The 19,139-nt window shown below is 41.7% G+C and overlaps 3 protein-coding genes across 5 annotated transcripts; 2 read left to right on the forward strand and 1 right to left on the reverse strand.

Annotated features, from left to right (window-relative positions):
- Positions 1–222: 222 nt before the first annotated feature.
- On the reverse strand, positions 223–12,193 carry eif2ak1 (eukaryotic translation initiation factor 2-alpha kinase 1). 2 transcript variants are annotated; one of them, XM_061094502.1, is made up of 15 exons: positions 11,792–12,193; positions 9,711–9,878; positions 9,077–9,213; positions 8,835–8,869; positions 8,615–8,714; positions 8,443–8,523; positions 8,261–8,354; positions 7,073–7,115; positions 6,646–6,976; positions 6,100–6,208; positions 5,410–5,516; positions 1,672–1,786; positions 1,486–1,565; positions 805–1,038; positions 223–516 (listed from the first exon to the last, which is right to left on the reverse strand). In XM_061094502.1, exons 1-15 carry the CDS (start codon positions 11,958–11,960, stop codon positions 409–411), a joined length of 1,911 nt encoding a protein of 636 aa, XP_060950485.1. In that variant the 5' UTR covers positions 11,961–12,193; the 3' UTR covers positions 223–408. The 2 variants fall into 2 exon arrangements, with proteins under 2 accessions (XP_060950485.1, XP_060950486.1); XM_061094503.1 differs by lacking the exon at positions 11,792–12,193 and adding an exon at positions 10,118–10,249.
- Positions 2,472–5,510, forward strand: LOC133027492 (ankyrin repeat domain-containing protein 61-like). The gene is made up of 5 exons (XM_061094504.1): positions 2,472–2,677; positions 3,005–3,090; positions 3,335–3,506; positions 3,929–4,129; positions 4,661–5,510. Exons 1-5 carry the CDS (start codon positions 2,480–2,482, stop codon positions 5,258–5,260), a joined length of 1,257 nt encoding a protein of 418 aa, XP_060950487.1. The 5' UTR covers positions 2,472–2,479; the 3' UTR covers positions 5,261–5,510.
- Positions 11,365–19,022, forward strand: pms2 (PMS1 homolog 2, mismatch repair system component). Of its 2 annotated transcripts, none has more exons than XM_061094500.1 (15): positions 11,365–13,092; positions 13,951–14,093; positions 14,479–14,565; positions 14,646–14,748; positions 14,835–15,018; positions 15,419–15,586; positions 15,800–15,897; positions 16,158–16,257; positions 16,347–16,431; positions 16,525–16,677; positions 16,818–17,673; positions 17,761–17,928; positions 18,027–18,127; positions 18,239–18,408; positions 18,628–19,022. In XM_061094500.1, exons 1-15 carry the CDS (start codon positions 13,079–13,081, stop codon positions 18,769–18,771), a joined length of 2,574 nt encoding a protein of 857 aa, XP_060950483.1. In that variant the 5' UTR covers positions 11,365–13,078; the 3' UTR covers positions 18,772–19,022. The 2 variants fall into 2 exon arrangements, with proteins under 2 accessions (XP_060950483.1, XP_060950484.1); XM_061094501.1 differs by having other exon boundaries at positions 13,954–14,093.
- The last annotated feature ends 117 nt before the right edge of the window (positions 19,023–19,139 follow it).

The raw sequence follows: 19,139 nt of genomic DNA on the forward strand, positions 1-19,139 counted from the left end.
AAACATGTATAGAAATAAATGTGCTCATAACCTGGTGAAATGCAAACTGGAATGGTTTACTGTGTACACAGCTTTTTCTTCTTCAGGATTAAAAAGCTGCGCAAAATCAAAACATTTGATTCATTTGGCTTAGAGGCATCTGTTTCCCTTTCACTACATTCACGTCCAAGCAACATCACGATGAATAAAATAATCATATGATGCTTCTTCGGGATCCCAAAAGACATAGCATAAATAGTTTTTTTATTGAACAGCTGAATGAAGATAAATAATTTCCTCCTTGCATCCAGGTGTACCTGACACACACACAAGCACGCACATCAACACACACTCATAGCACAGTGGTAACATGAATCAAGTTCTGTCAGTGTGGATATTGCTTGTTTATGTTCAGGTGGTGTCCGACTCTCACGAACTGGCTGTGACCTGTGAGATCTGAAGCTCATTGATCTGTCTCCTCAGCTTCACGATCTCCTCCTCCTGCTCTTCAACCCTCCTCTGCAAACCATGGATCACCTGAAGGATAAATAATTATTTGTGATATGGCCAGGAACTTACAGTGTGATCAAGTCTTCCTGGAGCCAACAATGAAACAAACTGCACTTTACCACAGACGAATAGATACAATAAATCATTGAATACATAAAGATAAGTAACAATTAAATGTTATTTATACTTGTTTCAATAAATCTATAAAATCTTTGTAGATTTTATATTAGTAATGTTAAAATAATGTATTCAGAATTTTTTTTACTGCATAAAAATTCAGGGGTAGTTAATTTTTAAAGCTAAAAGGATCTGTACCGTGTCTTTGGTGCAGAAGAGTTCGCTCTGTAGAAGCTGGCTGGCCGTGGGACGAACACTAGGCTCTTTACTCGTTAGCTTCATGATGTATTTCGTCAGGACAGGCCATCTCTGGCAGAAGGAGTCTGGGATTTTCCCCTCTTTCAGGTCCCCAAGGGTCCGGACCCTCTCCATCTCCGTCCCAAAGGGCTGGAATAGCTCGAGAGCCAGTACTCCAACACTGTACATGTCTGACTGGAAGACCCACAAAGATACAAATCAAATTTCACTAAGTCATGAAAAGGATGAAGGTGTAACGACTTAATGATAAAGTTCCAAATGCTTTGAGTATAAAACAATGATAAAACCTGTTTTACATGAAAAATAAGTCTGAATTATTCATAGTTAAGCTGTTATAAGAAGATAGGAAAACTCCTTTATTAGTCTCACAATTGGGACATTTTCAGTATTACAGCAGCAAGAGTCAAAAAGAACTCAGGAAGTAATAAGGAACATGCAATGCTTTAGTGTGAGGAATATTACAAAAAATATATAGAAATCTAGAAAAATATGAACTTTATTGAATTAGTATATACAGTGTAAAGACAGGAAGAATTATATGCAGTTCGAGAATTTGTACAGTGAATGGATTGCACATGAATCGTTGATATTGCACAGACAGATTATACTATTACTGTTTACCTTTGAATCATAATGGGAGCCATTCAATTGTTCTGGTGCAGCATAGACAACTGTACCAACACCACCAGTGTGCGAAGAACCTGCAAATTACACCACTCAGATGACTTATAAGCACACAGCACCATCTACTGCTTCTATGAGGTACTACGCCATGAAAATGTAACAAGGCAATAGGAACATTGTTACCGCTGAGGGGAGACACGGGCCTTTTGTGTCCATCAGCTATTATTCCGCCACAGGCCAACCCAAAGTCCCCAATCCGAACATGGCAGTCCTGAGCATGGAGGAAAATGTTCCTCGGCTGTGGGAAAGAGAAACTATTATAAATAAAGATGTTAAGATGCAATGTCTAAGGTTTTCGCATGTGTGATCCCACAGTTTCATGCAAGTATTGAGGGGCAATATGAATACAATATTACTTATCTAGAAAATGTATATTTCTCCCTCTATGGCTGTAATGGGAAGATATATGGTACAACACTGTGATGTAGCAACTCAGCAAAAAAAGATAAGTGATTCTAGAAAAATGCACTTTATATTCTGTACAGCAAAATGATTGATTAAAATGCACTGTTAGCATTTACATAGTAATAATTCCCCTGCTTTCCTAAGATAAAACTATTGAAGTGCCACAAACAAAGGAAAAAACTGTTAAATACTGCAAAGGTGTCACCTTTGCAGTATTTAACTAGTCCCTGTAATTGGCCCCCTTGCACAGCAAGAACTTATCTGTGACAGGAAGGCCGTGCATTTAAGTTAGACATGTAACTCTCACAGCAGAGTTGATTAAATCAGACGCAGCGAAAACCACCGAACGGAGAAAACGGAAGTAGCTTGTGAAAAAAATTACACACTGAAAAGGGAAGTAGTAGCAACTGCAAATGTAATCGTTATTCCTTTTAAAAAAAAATTAACGCCTGCAACCACAAACTAGAATAACCCGATTCTGTTAACCACTCCCCTCCTGAAAGACTAAGCACAGAAAGGAGTGAAGATGCGATGTCTTGTCATGCTGCAGGAGCAGAGAGACCATGAAGACACGAGCAGTAACATGATTAAGTTTCACAACAATGAATTCTATACCGCTATTATGGATGAAGATGTGGAACGTATTGAGGATATGGCAAAACAGCACGGGAGCAACCTTCCCATCCAGTTACAAGTCGGAGAACCTGGGAACATTTTCTGGAAGGTAAATGCAACAACGCAGACTTTGTTTTTAAATTACTCACTCAGATAAAGTTTTGAAATATGTTTAAACTTCCCTTCACAGAAAACATTCTCACATAGACCAAATGGCAGCAAGTTATATATCAAAATATCCAGAAATCTTGTACGAACGAGCATGCATAAAGATAAGGGTTATCATATAAAAACCCTCAAATGTCGATGCTGAAATGGGATCAGATTCTGACAGTAAAAGGAAACAGTATAAAAGGGAGTTGCTCTTGTGGCGTTACACTACAGCATATCTTTGTTTTCCAGTTTTTTCACTTTGTCTTGACTTGTCTTGCCCCAGGGTCCCACCCTTCATCTGGCTGCCTCTTACAGAAGAGTAAAGAGCATGCAGAACCTGCTGTCATTAGGAGCAGACCCTGACATCAGGTGTGAACACAAACACACACACAAACACACACACGGATAAGCCCATCAAAATCTCAGTGTTGGATCAGGTGGTTTATTCATTGTCTATGCCTATTGTTTAGTAGGAAAATAAAGTAACCCAGCTAGAGTTGATGAAATAACAATAAGTACAACAATATGCACGTCCCTGGCTGCTTTTATCTACTACAGTAGAAATCAACCATTTTCCTCTGCATCAGTTTTAATGTCTCAGCCTCCGTCACAGGGACCAGCTCGGTCGAACCACATTACACTGGGTGATAACCAGTTGGCCGCATACCTCGACTCCTTGGACAAAACCAGATTCCAAATTCCAGAATGCTGTGATCGGCGCGCGCAGGAAGGCAGAGGCTTGTCTACAGCTCCTCTGTGAGCATGGTGTGAACGTCAACGCAGAGGTGACCAGTTTTTATGGTTGATAGCCCTAAATCAATAAATTTGTGATTAAAGTTATGATTGGTCGATGTACCCGTCAGTCACTCACTGACCAGTCTGCCTGCACGCACCCTGCCACTGCTCTCACTGCATTTGACCCGAGTCTTCAGCCAAGGAGACGTACAGCGGAACCTACATAAAGTTGAACCTGCTCTTTCTAGCTCTACCAGGATAACCAATCCTAGCTTTAATCTCCTGTCAGCGAGATTCCTTGCCCAGCATGGACAGAGTTAAATTCAATTGTTCATAAAGTAATTTGCAGTGGTGACTAAGTGTTAAAGTTTCAATATATTTATACATATATTATGAAAACTCTTCTGAAAGATTGCAATTCCTCTTGAAACATGATGGCTAAGGGCTGGTTTTTCTTGTGCTTCCTCCTTAGGTAGAGAAGGAGAGTCAGGAGAAGGCTCTCCACCTATCAGTACGCTACGCTGCTCTGGCTGCAGTCCAAACTCTTACCAGCCACGGTGCTGAGGTCGATGCCGTGAACATCACCGGGATGACGCCCTTGCATATGGCCGCAGGGATCCTTCATAAGGACATCGTTGTTCACTTGATCAGACAGGGAGCAGATATCAACAGGGTGTGTGTCGTTCCTTTGTTTGTTTTTGGCAGTTGTCATTTGCTTATATTTTCACAATAAAACACAAAAGACAAACATGGTGATAGTGTTTGTCTATTGTGTTTTATTGTTTAAGAAAATATTCAAGATTTAAAAAAAATAATAATCCAAATTCATTAATGGGGCTCGTAACAGGCAACATACAGTCTAATAGGCAGTTGATTTCGACTAAGAAATGTTCTTCTGAGGTCGACTTACAAAAATAATAATAGTTTAACTTATTAAAATATTTTATATATTTACTTAATTTAATATCTGAATACTTTATTAAATACACAAGATTTTTTGTTTTGTTTTTAAGTGTCTTAGAGCTTTATTTTATGTTTCAATGACTGAATCAGATGTTAATCTTGTTATGTTAATGTTTAAGAATGAAAAAAGCTGTGATGTATTCCACACAATATAAAAAAGATAAAAATCTCTTGCTAAAACACATGCAAAAAGATTCTACAGCTTAATCAAAAGTAATGTCAATTCTTCACTGTTTTCAAGGGGGTGAAGCACACAGGAAACACAGCTTTACATCTAGCTGCTGTGGCGACGGCCTTGAAGAGCACTAAACTCCTGGATGACGACATCAACTGCATTTCCGAGCTGCTGGAGCACGGGGCCGAGACCGACGCGGAGAACAAGGCCGGACTTACACCTTTACAGGAGGCGTGCTGCATGGGCAACGAGGAGCTGGTGGACCTGCTGCTCAGGTACGGAGCAGACATCAACAAGCTGAGCCGAGCAGGGGAGAACTGTCTGTTTCTGTTCCTGAACCACGGGACCAACGTAAACAACAGCTCCCTGCTGGGGAAACTAGTAAACCTGACATCCCCGCTCACCGTCTACAACCAAAAAGGTCTCCTACCCTCAACCTTGACATTACCGTGTTTCTGCAAGCAGCGAGAACAGCTACTGAAACTCATTCAACAACCAAGAAGGCTTCAGGATATTTGTAAGAGTTATATTTATCTAAAACATGTGCAACGCAAGAAATGGGAACTGACACAAATGCTGCCCGAGAGGCTGTGGGACTTTGTCTTCAACTCCTGGGAGAACGTACAGGACATCTCCTTTGTGACTGATGATGGACTTGTTAAATAACAGATTGATATCACTCAAACTTGACAGCTGTGTGTCACTAAGACTTACAGGTGACTGCAAACGTTGCATTAAGCTAGAAAGACAATTTAAATCTCAAAACAACACATATGAACAGATGCCTGTCAATAAAAACCATGAAAGCATCTTACCTTCAGGTCTCTGTGCATGATTCCTCTTGAGTGAATATACTCCACCCCTTCAAGTATGTTCCTCAACAGGCTGAGAGTTTGTTCAGTATCCACACATCCATACGGACCTGTAAGAAGCCATGGGTCAAACGGACATTAAACAAGTGAGATCTTCACAGAACGACTGAGGTCACTACTCCAGCAGGAGTCATGACTAATTAATATTTGCCTGTTACTTCTCTCATAGGAAGAAATGTCATAAATGGAGCCATTTGTTATAATACCGTGAGGAGTTGTTCTTGTGCATTTTATAAACTTTTTATCAAAGACAAATCTGCAAAAGGTTTAACCAGTTTATTATAGTGCAGATTTTACCAGCTGCTAGTCAAAGCATTTGCTTGACCACTATCATTATTTGATTATTAGTCATAATGATGACATTTTAATGGATAATAGTAAATAAATTCTCATTTTTGGACGCAGTTTTTGCACGTGTGTTCTTTGGGGATATAGACAGGAGAGCCGTTGAATCAGAGGTGATCAATTCAATTAAACTGTTGAGATTTGCTCCAATAGGGGCCGGTTCCCCCATTTTACTACTGCTTATTACTGCTTTTCGCTAAACAATATTTAATTGTGTGGTTTTAAATAAATAAAATCTGTATTGGAACAATATATCAAAGTGTAATGCATAATGTCTTATACACTTACATTTTAAGGTTTGTTCTTCTTTGGGCTTTTCATTTCTCTCAGAGATCCAGTCCCTCAATGAGCGCTCACAAAGCTGCATCTGGATGTAGAGCATCAGGTGGAACTGCACCTGCAGATAAAGAGGAACTGTAACAGAGAACTTACCCTTTAGGTGTATATTTCACTTCATCACTTGTTCTGTATTTTAGACATGCACTGAACTCTTGACAATCTCCTTAGATTTTCTGAAGTGGCTGTTTATGAAAACGCAAATATCCGAGTCTGTTGCTCCTGCCAGACTTTGAGTAAGAACTCAGAATGAGACCATGTGAGAACACAGCAGGAGAGTAACCGGAGGATTCACACCGAGTGAGCTGGCATGTTGTTGAGGTTTCCAACATGCAACAGATTGAATACAAATAGTATCCCATGCACGTCCATGGCAAAAATAAGGAATCGATTGTAATAAAAGATATTCTGTTCAGTCTAATTTAAGAGTCAAATCATGAAATAATAAGGCAGAGACCTTAGAGAAAACATTTTCAATACTGAGTGACAAGCTCCTACCTCTGTAGAAGTTGGGGATCCGTCAGCCCACTGTTCGTCGATGCAGGAGTTGTCGTTCAGCTCGATCCTACCAGACTCCTCCTCTAACAGTTCTGAGCTTTCCCAACCCATGGCTGGACATTTGGAGCTCTTTATTGGACCTTTTTGCCCCAGAAACACACAGGGGACGTAGTTCTCCGGGATGCGGCGCACCGTCTGGGGACACACCACCTGGCCCTTGTCTTGGGCTGGGACCAGACCTTTGACAGACGGGGTCTCACTCGGTGACACTTTGTCATCTGTTGATGCTTGAGTGAGGCTTCGAAAAACTATAGACAGGCTGTCATCAGAACTGCAAAAAGAGTTTCAAGTTATTGAGCACAATTAAAAAGTCATCAGCAAGATTTTTAAGATTGGTTGGTGATAATAATGATTACACTGATCTTACTTGTCCTCTTGTTCAGGTGAATCCAGTTCATGCAGGAGAGACTCTGTAACAAAGACAGTTCACACAAAGTTGGACTGGTGCACTGATTCCCAACCTGGGGGTTGTGAGATATACAAGATTGATATGAGAGAATTTTTGGGGCAGTCACAAGATAATTTTGGGGGGTTGTGTGCACCAGCCTGATAATACTGATGGGTGGCGACTCGAGGTTAAGAACCACTGATGATACAGTCTTATCATTCACCAGGATGTCGTTGAACTTCAGCCTAACGCCGGGTTTACACCGTACGCCAAAGCGACGCGTAAGCGTCGCGTAAGCGCAGCGCCGTGGCGCTTGGCTGAACACACAGGACGCTGAAGCGCCGCGTAGATCCCTAGTGCGCAGGCGCCAGGCTGGTCACAACAAACACGCTTTTCTCCGCGGCGGTCATCCTGCGATTCCTCTCCGTGATCACACATACTGCTGATATTTGTCATTAACTGCAACAGCGTCCCAGCATTTGTCCTTTTTAATGTTGTCTTTATATAACATGTGCGGAGGATCATACACCTCACTGTACTTCTCCATATCAATTATTCATTTAATGTCATCCTTCTTCAAGAACTTCTCCGCTGATTGCTCCGTTCAATGTCGGGTGTCGAGGGTAAATTACGTATTCTCCACTCAAGCCTATGGGGAGAGTACGTAGACACACACACACGCCCCCCCCCCCCCCCCCCCTCTCTCTTTTTATCTTTATGACTGCTTGTGTGGCTGTAGTGGGGGGTGGGGGGGGGGTGGGGGGCAGAGGGGGACATTTAATAATGTGATCGGTAAAATTGGTAAAATTAAAACTCCAGGACAACAGAAGGGGAATACAAACTATGGGATGCATATTTGATCATTTATATCATATAAAATATGTCATCAATATCGTTTAAAATCATTTTTCAGTGTGTTTCCTGCAGCGATACGCTCGCGTCAAGCGCAAAAAATAGACTCGACGCCGAAATGATCGCTGCACGGCGCGAGGCAGCCTTGGCGCTGCGCTGCACTTCAGCGTCCTGTGCGGCCGGCACAAGGGATTAACATGAGAGTGGATGGGAGTCAGCTGTTATTTAAGGCATGGCGCTGCGCTTACGCGTCGCTTACGGGTCCGGTGTAAACCCGGCGTAACACACGTTTCAGGGCAGCACTTAAATACTCACGTGGTGCAAGCTGAACATGTTCCATCCATGCAGTGTGATAGCCCACAACATTTACATGCTGTAAGCTGGACAAAACTTTGACCTCCCTGAGGACCTACAGTCAAGAAGAAAACAAAAATTTGAATGTGTTATAATGGGTGTGTTACATCTCAGCTGCTGCTGATAAAATACCAACCACCCACCTTCATGCAGTCATCTTTTGAGACCTTTTTGATGAGAATTTTCTTCACAGCATAAAATTGTCCATCAAGTTTGTTCCTAACCTGCAACATCATCAAGATAACATGAGTGTGAACTCATGTCTTACAGGGGAGATGACCGGAGGAATCGTGTGGATTAGACCAAAGTAAATACCTTAAAAACGTTTCCATACGATCCTTTCCCAAGCCTAAAGAGTTGTTCGAACTCACTGAGATACCGCGACGTCTGTGCTTGAAAGAGTCCCTCCTTAAGTCTGCGGGAGGGCAAACAAAACGTCTTACATAACACTTAACTAAAAACAAACCTCATTACATAATAATTAAATATTTCTTGGAGGCACCTCAACATTTGAATGACACCAAGTGCACCTTACCTTACAGGAAGATTATATGTGTTTGTGCTAAGACCCTGTAAAATAGAGGAAACACTCCATGTTCACATTGGAAAACAAAGACTGAGAGCAGAGCCAGCAGAGTAAAATATGCAATATATTGATTTCATTAGAATACGACTAACCATTAAACTGTGAGCCGAGTGTGCTGCTTTGACCAGTGCTTTAAAAATCTCGCTTTAGATCAAAACATACTGGCAGCTGTTAAAGACATGTCTGGTTACCTGCGGGTACATTGAGGAGGTGGCAGCGTTGAGCAGCTCAGTGAAGGCCCGGTTGTGCTGCAGTCGGATCGTGCTGAACTCATCACTTATGGCCAGAGGTGAGAGGAGTTTCAGGGCGGCTAAATGCTGGCCGATGACTGTCAGAGGGAGGACAGAATTATTTGTGAATGAATTTGCAATGGAGCTCAACAGTGACGGCCCACTTTTAGAGCCCACTTTGGTTACGGGGGAAGATTTCCCATTCATTAACCATTGAGAATGTTGTGGTTAAGATTTCCATGGTAACAACGAGCACCAACAATGGCTACTACACTTGAGAATTGTAGGTAGTGTCGTACTACTCCTCAACATCATGGATAAAACATGTTTTTCTGAAAACACAGTTAATATCATACAGATTTGTGGCTTCTTCAGGAGCATAGAGCATTATTTCACAGTATCGTAGTTTGTGGCAAGTCTGCACTGGATAGTTACAATATTAAGGCTGATAACCAAAATCTCTACTCAGAAAACTTCCGGGAACCACACTGTCGACCTTTATCAACAACAAACACCCATCTAAAAATACTTCAAACACTCTGATATAGGGATTAGTCAATTATTTCTTTAGCCAGTGTTATTGCTCTGTTATTACCTTTGAACAGCCTTTGTGAGCGTGTTGGATTCCTCTCATAGAAGAAGCACAGCTGCTCCAGCAGAGAGCCCAGGAGAAGGTGGTTGGGGATCGCAGAGGCAAACTCTTGGATGGACGGGTAATGTCTTCCTGCCGTTAACACCTCATGGTTATTATCTGTGTCAGAAGCTGAGTATTGAAAATGAGGAGGAGAAGGAAGCAGTGGAGGATTATCATTTTTTAAATTCACAGTTTTTACATGATTCTTTGTTCAGTTTCTCTTTTGCACAGTTGTTACTAATAAAACATCCCCTCAATAGACCCAAACAAAATATTGTAGCACCAAAAAAGGATTTAGATTAGATGTTATTTTGTTCAAATTTCAATCAAATCAAATATTCATACATACGGAATTGCAACTGTCTTACCTTCTTCTATAACTTTTGCAATCATTTCAAAAATCCCTTTTTCTCGTAGGTCCATTTTTCGATATAAAACCCTTTCAGTGCAATATTCAAGACTCCGTGCCGTAATAATGAATAATCCTATTCACCTCCAAGGCCCAAAATGAGCTCATCTTGATTAAACATAAGGGGGTGTCCACAGCAGTAACGCTTATCTGCCTGGTGCAGCGGACACCAGCCTCCTCCACCTACTGTACTCTGTAAACACACGACCCAGCTAAGACACTTGGTCACTGTGACAGGACACGTTTTCATGTCAGTGTCATCATACTGCAGGATGTGTGGAGTAGCAAGTCTTGGCTTGCTTTAGAGTTAACCTTTTATTCTGATGATGTTACTGGACCCATGCAAATGTATCTGTCAACTGCAAGCAGGTTTAAGGGTAAAGGGGTATTCCACCGCTTTTACACCTGAAGGTCAATTAACTTGTCTGTGCTAATCAAACTATAAAAACAGGCTGCATAAAGTCTTGTGGAGGCACTGAGAGAAAGTCTAATGGAAGCAATTTTACAGTGTCAATTTGGGAAATGATCCACCCATTTTGAAACGTGACTCATATTTGGAAGAATCTCAATTGGCAATCAGTAGAGTGCATATTTCTGCCAAGGCCCAACAGTCCCCTTCAAATAAATGCCTGTTTTTTACCATCAAGTTCCATGAATTATTTATTGAGAAACTCACAAAGATGCTGACCAAAATATCCTGTTTGCCAATAATAAAGAAAAATTATTCCTGTTATGGAGCATTTTAATGGAGATTATTCCTACAATGTCCAGTCAATGTTCATCGGAGGGGGCTTGAAATATGACAAGTTTGCAGTTTGTGTAAAACAAAGAAACAGAGGCTTATGTAGAATGGATGACTGGCCCCGGCTCACGGCAAGGCTAAAACATATGTGCATGGAAGTGCATTAAGTCACCCTAAAGTGTAATAATAACAAACACAATAAAAGTAGTTAAAAAGGGACACACTCAAGTGGTAAAACAATAGTACAAACATGGCTGTGTTAGAAGATCTGAGCTCTTCACCCCACAAACCAAAGTTGAGTCTGACGAGTTAAAGTTTCAGTGTGTAGAATTTAGTGGTGCAGCTGAATCACCTCTCACCACCCCCCACCCCCCCTCCAAACATGACAGAGAACCTGTGGTAGCTGCAGTTGTCACAACATCTCAAAGGGTGTTTAGCATGTCCAATTTGGACTACAGCAAAAAACATGGCGGCCTCCGTAGAGAGGACCCGCTTCCAATGTAAATCCAAAGCAGGTAGAGAAACACACACGAGTAAAAACACTACCAAGGTTATTTTATGATCAATTTCCTTTCACCTTAATCTGAGACACTGAACCTTTAAATGGTCGCTGCACAAGTGTGGACACATGATACACTTTTGCTAATAAAGCTGCCGAGTGTAGAATATCCTGGTTTATCAGGATGAAAACACATACATCAAAATGTAATACGAGTTATTTGATGGTTAGTAGCTGAAGTGATACTGGGACTCAGGACTGTTTACATGACGTATCATTGCGTGACGAGGGCCTTGTACCAGTTCACGCTGGTCAAAGTTTCCCTCCGGTCAAGCAGAGGGATTGTCACCGACATTTAGCGACTTTACAGGAGAAGGAGAACAGCTGCTTACTGTCGAACTGGACTTCTTCTTCCTCGTCTTCTTCTCTCGCCCAACTCTCCATGCTAACGCTAGCTTTAGCTGCATGTCTCCCGGCGGCTCTCAGCTGGAATCGGACTAAGATGTTGCTGCTGCCGCTGAAACTCTCCTCCGAGCGAGTGTTGGGTGTCGAGCCGAACATGTCTGGACATAGGTCTGGACCATAGGTCTGGACGCGAATCACGACGGGTTGACAGCACACAAATAAAAAGATAGTTTAAAAAAACAAACGCTCCCCAGTTCACGACAACTACCCCATAATTGCAGTGTGAAAAGCACAAGGTACAAGTGAGCTTCTCAAAGGTTTAGTAAAGCATAAGACAAGCTAAAGTCCCTCATATGTCAAAGCCATGCCGAGGACTGCCATGATTAGCAGCCCGGGGATGGTCTACAAATAACCGATAGCGACTTCATATTCCTATATAATGGAACGTATTGGATTTATAGTTACAGCGTGAAATCACCATTCATACACTGTGTTGTGTTTATCAGACACTCGAATCTACAGCTTAAAGTGAGTGAGAACGAAGCTGCAGCAAACAAGTTATTCGTTTTTGTAAAATGTGAGATGTTTGCACACGGTTCCTAACATCTCGACAGGTCAAAGCGGTGCGTTCATGTACTTATCGGAAGATCCCAGCTCGCGAGTTGTGAAGTCGTGTTTAAGTGCTTTCATAATGTCTAGAAATAAACAAGTTGAGGTTGTGGTTTAGTGTTTAGGGTGTTTAAACAACACTTTGATATATATTTATAATATTTGCATGATAATAAAGATTAAAAATGCTGCTGTTCGGACTTGATGTGGAGTTCACTTGAATTTCCTGATTTGATCCCTCATTTTACCGATTAGTCCAAAAGTGCATGAATGCACCAAATGCTGATGATGAAATGTTACAAAGTTTGCGGCCACACTTTCGATACATTTGTTATTAATTAATGTTGAGCGATATCATTAATATTACGTTATCAAAGCTCATATATTTACGTTTGATCTCGTAAACACCAACCGTTTATTTTAAATCTATTTGAATTTTTTGCATTTTATTGTGAAAACTGCTGCTCGTAAAAACTGCTCTCGAAAACTCACGTATTTACAACACGGTGTCGTGAAGCCGCTCTTCCCTCCAACACTGAAAACAGACATTGTTTACACTTGTGTGGACGGACACGTGTTAATATTGGTCTGTTAACGTGTTCAGGGAAAGTCCCATGTGAACAAATGAATGCATTCCTCCCAATCAAGCCTCCCGGACTCTGAAGATGTCTGAAACATGGTAAGTTTGCTACTATTAATCCAGTTCTCCTGCAGGTGTTTGTTTTCGTACACTGGACATTACACGTCAAACACTTATTGCATTTCAGGCTTCAGGCGTCATAAAGATTTTCTTAAACACCTTCATCACACAAACTTCCAATCTGACGCTTTTAGAAGCAGATCCACTCTTCTAACCTGTTTCCTGCAAACCCTGCATCTCTGTCCTGACTGTATGAGACCACCATGCTTTCTAACCAGGACTGGCGACCCCCCAACAATCATCATTAACTCACCACAGGTCAAACAATGCAGAGTTTGAGGGGCTGGTAACATTAGACCCTGACAGATGTGGATTGTTGGGGGCTGATGCTGATACTGAGATGATGTGGACGATCCATTCTACCCGAACATATTATATCCTGTCAGATGTATTAAACCCATTTGATTTACAAATCGAGATAAAATGCTGTTTGGAATGTGGGACTAAAAACAAACTTTGGTCTGCTTTGGAAAACTGTCAGGAGTAGAGACACACTGATTTTATTGGGGGCTGATACTGATACCGATATTAGGGAGTTAAAAGAATTTCGACACCAATATATCTGCCTCTATACTATGTTTATATGTGATCAAACATATTTGGCACTAATTTCCAAGATATCTTTATCAAACCAATATTACAAATGAATGTAATCGGGGCATGATATTTACACTACAACCATAAACTGTATTGTAAATAGTTGTAAATATAAACCCCACAAACACAAACAAATATATAGATCTTGATTTAAGTAACATTATTTTTCACGCTTAAGGTTGAGATCAGTGCACATTGTCTTTGCATAATTATTCACCATTGTTATTGTCTGTTTCTCAGCAGCTCTGAACCTGCAGGAGCCATCAAGGCTATTGACAAGCACTCAGTGCATCAGATCTGCTCAGGACAGGTGGTGCTGACTTTGGCCACTGCCGTCAAAGAGCTGGTGGAAAACAGCATCGATGCAGGAGCCACAAATATTGGTAAGAAAATATATACTCTGTTTTTTTTTCCCCCAAAAGGGGCTTCAATTATCTGTCTTTAAAAACTTAAAGCAGAAACTGATACTTGGGTTTTCTGTCAGATGAGGTTTTGATAGAACACAGAGCATTAGAGAATTCGTGTGCACCCTATCAAAGTCATTGTTCTACTTTTGTCAAGATGAATTTTTGTATCTACATTACAAAGTTTCCAGTATCATGTTTCAGCTTTTCAGAGCAAATACAAAATAGAAAATCCATCAGAAAGAAATGGTTCCGATCACTCAGCAGGGTTGTTGCTGTGCTGCGAGAGGATTGATCCGCATTTAGGATTGTGATCGCTTGCAATTGCTGAGTTTCACACATTTCACATTGCTGCACGTTCCAGATGTGAAGCTCAAGGAATGCGGTGCTGAACAAGTGGAAGTGTCAGACAATGGCAAAGGTGTGGAGGACGCCAACTTTGAAGGACTGAGTAAGTGTCAGCTTTGTATGTTCACTCCGTCAGATGAGTCCTACCTGTTCTTTTTGGCGAAACCTCCTCTGTCTCCACAGCACTGAAGCATCACACGTCAAAGCTCAAGGATTTCTCCGATCTCATCCACGTGGAGACATTTGGCTTCAGAGGTGAAGCGCTCAGCTCTCTGTGTGCTCTGAGGTAAAACACTTCCACAGACGCGTCCATTCAGCACATACACTCGAATTACTCGCCACCTCATTAGCCTCCAACTCCTTGTCCCCTAGTGACCTGAGTGTGGTGACGTGCCATGAGTCCAACCAGGTGGGGACCAAGCTGGTGTTTGACCACAAAGGCCACACGGTGCAGCGGACTCCCCATCCCCGTCAGCCAGGCACCACAGTCAGCCTGCAGCAGCTCTTCTACACCCTGCCTGTTCGGCACAAAGAGTTCCAACGCAATATAAAGAAGGTCAGTCGTTAAAGGACCATTCAGATGATTCTGCTTGTTTGAGACCATCTTCTACGTTTTACATACATTTCATTTTTTACATACATTTCATTTTTTTAGGTGCAATCCATGCTTTCAAATGCGATATAACAAGTATATCAATTTAAATGTTCAGAGTGATTGCTCATCCTTTAGACTTTGCATTTTTAAACCATAAATGAAACACTGGGGTGTAAGACATTCAAGGGGCAAACACATACAAAACATCCAAATTCTTCTCTCAGTACACAGTATAACCTGTTATATACCTAAAGGCATTTCATACTGTTTTTCATTTAGTCTTTTGGATTTATTGATTTTTAAATGTTTGCACATGTCCTTCATATTTGATCCTAAAGTTTCCATTGCTTTTTATTTTCAGGAGTACATCAAAATGATCCATGTCCTGCAGTCGTACTGTATCATCTCCACAGGAGTGCGCATCACCTGCTCCAACCAAAATGAGAAGGGAAAACGCAGCACGGTGCTGAGCACCAGCGGAAGCCACAGCATGAGAGACAACATCGGAGCCATATATGGACCAAAACAGGTTGGAATGTTGGCTTGATATTTGTCTTGATTATAATGTTTAACTTCTGTGGAAGGATGACCATATTTTTACCAAACTGTTGCAGATGTGTGATTAAAACTGGTTTGCTTGTTGTTAATATATTGCAGAGTCATGGGATTTCTGGAATCCCCCTTAGAAACTAAAATTGATTGGAAATGTGTCTTTTTTTTTCTATGGTTGTGTGTCCTACAGCTCCAGAGTCTCCTTCCTTTTCAACAACTTTCGCCTACAGAAAATGTTATTGAAGAATATGGACTCACAAATGCAGATCTTCCCAAACAGCTTTTCACGTAAGTAGCCCTATTGCATGGAAGTCCTGTGCCCCTCTCTCTGGTTTAAAAACTAAAGCCACCAAATGTCCACAACATTCAGGGGAGGGGTGACACAGAACATTTAGCTGCAGAAATCAGTTGTTTTTGTTTACAGCCCATCAACACCAGTATCGGATCTTGAAGCTCTGGAATCTCATCTTTCCAAATTTGCAATCTTTGTCTGCGTCTTTAACATGGACGGAACCTTTTTGTTTCAATGAAAATCTCTGTTTTGGCAGCATCACAGGGTTTGTGTCACGCGGGGATCATGGCGTCGGGAGAAGCGCCACAGACAGACAGTACTTTTTCATTAACAACCGACCATGTGATCCCCTCAAGGTAATTCCAGTGCAGTGGGTTTACTGGGACATTTAAAGGTGAGGATTCCCTTATTTCAGCCTGAACTGTGGATGTCCTTCAACTTGCAGGTGACCAAAGTTGTGAATGAAGTGTACCACATGTATAACAGACATCAGTATCCATTTGTGGCCTTGAACATAGCCGTCGCCTCAGGTAAGACAATGTAATTATATCCAAATTAGTTTTTTTAAATACACAGTTGCCGTTCTGTACAACCTGAGTTTTTGTTTTCTTTTGTTATTTCAGATTGTGTGGATGTGAACGTAACCCCAGACAAACGACAGATTCTACTTCAGGAAGAGAAGCTGTTGCTGGCTATTTTAAAGAGCTCTCTCATCAGCATGTATGAGGCTGGGGTCAATAAGATCAGTCTGAACCATATGCACATGCCCAGAACCAGTAAGAACACTGCATTACATTTTGCCCGCATATCTACAGTAATGTATTCAGAATAAATTCATTTTGAAGGATAATTCTCTGTAGACATTTCTACCACAGCGCTTTAATTTTTAAATATTGTTTCTGTCAACTATCTGCAGATGCAACATCCGAATTATGTCCAGTGGTCCAATCTAATGAGAATGCGCCACAACCTGCAGAATCCATGGAACCAGCGATTCAGAGGCCAAAGTCCTCGTTGAACCTTGCCAGCCTGAAAGCTGCGTTTTCAAGTCATCACAGCTCCAGTTCTGGGAGCAAAACAAACACGTCAAAAGCAGCAAGCAGCCGCCCAGCACAGACAACTCTGCAGTCTTTTTTAAACTGTTCTGCAAAACCTTCAGTTTCCAGTCTAAGTGTGAAATCTCCTTTGAAACCTGCTAAAGATCTCGCTGAATGCTCCCCAGTGGGAAAATCTGCACTAGAAGGATTCAGATACAGACAGATATTGTGTGGGGACTCAGACCACATCAAAGACATTGCTGTGTCCACTACAGCAGCTCCAGACAGTCGGTGTTCTGGCCTGGAGGTCAGTTCTCCTGAACCGGGGATTGACAGGCCCAGAGTTAAACTGGAAGAATTAGAAGAAACACCAAACAATAGTCCGACTGTTCCTGAAGCCCCAGCGTTACCAACTGAGCCGTGCGCTTTAGGAGAGAACGGTGCTGTGAGCCCGGAGGCCAAGAGGGCCAGGAAAGAGAATACAGAAGTCAAACCCAACACTTTCTCAAACTGTTCTGTGGGATCAGCTTCCATCACAGTGGATGCTCCAGGCTGCGTCCAGAGGAGGACGGTGCCTCTGCAGTTCTCTCTACAGGAGCTTGAAGGGAAGGTTAAGAGGATCCAGGAGCGGCAGAGGCAGAACGTGGCTGAGAAGCTACGCTACAGACGCTTCCGGGCCAAGATCAACCCCGGAGAAAACCAAAGTGCAGAGGACGAGCTGAGCAAGGAGATCAGGTAGAATCCTTCTTCTTCATGACTATCAGTATACTTCTACACTGTTCTTTACCCAACACTTAACCATCTGCACTTTCATATCGACAGTAAAGACATGTTCAAAGAGATGGAGATCATCGGTCAGTTTAACCTCGGCTTCATTATCACCAAACTGAACTCGGACATCTTCATGATTGACCAACATGCCACAGATGAGAAGTACAACTTTGAGATGCTGCAGCAGCACACGGTGCTCCAAGGACAGAAACTCATCGCGTAAGGATCCATTAGTGTTGGTAGATTACACTATTCTTCAAGAAGTAAGATTTTAGCTGGTCTGTGATTGATTTGTGTTTTTTCCTTGATGTTTGCAGCCCTCAGAAACTTCACCTCACTGCAGTCAGCGAGAACATACTCTTGGAGAACATTGAGATTTTCAGAAAGAACGGCTTTGAGTTTCTGGTTGAGGAGGACGGTATTACAATTTTCTTCTGATATCACAGATTAAACATTTTGATTTGGTCTCACACTTGACGTCAGACTTTTGATAATCACGTCCAAACATGGTTTTTCATTGTGACTGTAGCTCAGGTGATGGAGAGGGTGAAGCTGCTGTCTCTGCCCACCAGTAAGAACTGGACGTTCGGTCCAGCCGACATCGAGGAGCTGGTCTTCATGTTGAGCGACAGCCCAGGAGTCATGTGTCGGCCATCCAGAGTCAGACAGATGTTTGCCTCCAGAGCGTGTCGCAAATCTGTGAGTTTATGCAGATAATAAACAGACAGGGTTTATGATTGAATGTGTGCTTCTGATTTGGTCGCTAGTTCTATAATATTGTTAGTTGGAATGAAAAAGTCAACATGCACTTCTCAAGGAACCAAACTGGAAAACAAATGATTGTGTGGCAGATCAAATAAAGAGAAGATTAGTTTGTTTCCTCGTACATAATGGATTGTTTTTTATCTCTGTGTTCAGATCATGATCGGCACTGCTCTGAGTGTCAGCGAGATGAAGAAGCTGGTGGTTCATATGGGGGAAATCGAGCATCCTTGGAACTGTCCCCACGGCAGACCCACCATGAGACACCTCATCAACCTGGACATCATCTCACAAGACTGACCAGAGTGACGAGGAAGGAACAGACTGAACACCATCATTTCACTCCAGTTTATCCCTGTTCAACATCCCCCTCACTGACGCACTGAAGACCTGAGTCCGAACTATAGATATTGTAAATTAGTTTTATTCAAATGATTTGTATTCACAGATTGTCTGTGTTTGATCTGTGTTTTTGTGTATATATTATGTGTATTTTACATCACAAAAATAATTGTTTTTTATTTGCAGGGAAATAAACAACATATATTCTTGCTGTTGCCTCGTTTTGTTAAATTATGCAAATGTACTCTTTTACACTTTTTCATTGTATGCATAAATATGATTACATATCATATAGCCGAAGCCTTGATCTAAAGCGACTGACATTA

The sequence above is a fragment of the Limanda limanda genome, chromosome 21 (assembly GCF_963576545.1).
Source record: "Limanda limanda chromosome 21, fLimLim1.1, whole genome shotgun sequence".
Taxonomy (NCBI): Eukaryota; Metazoa; Chordata; class Actinopteri; order Pleuronectiformes; family Pleuronectidae; genus Limanda; species Limanda limanda.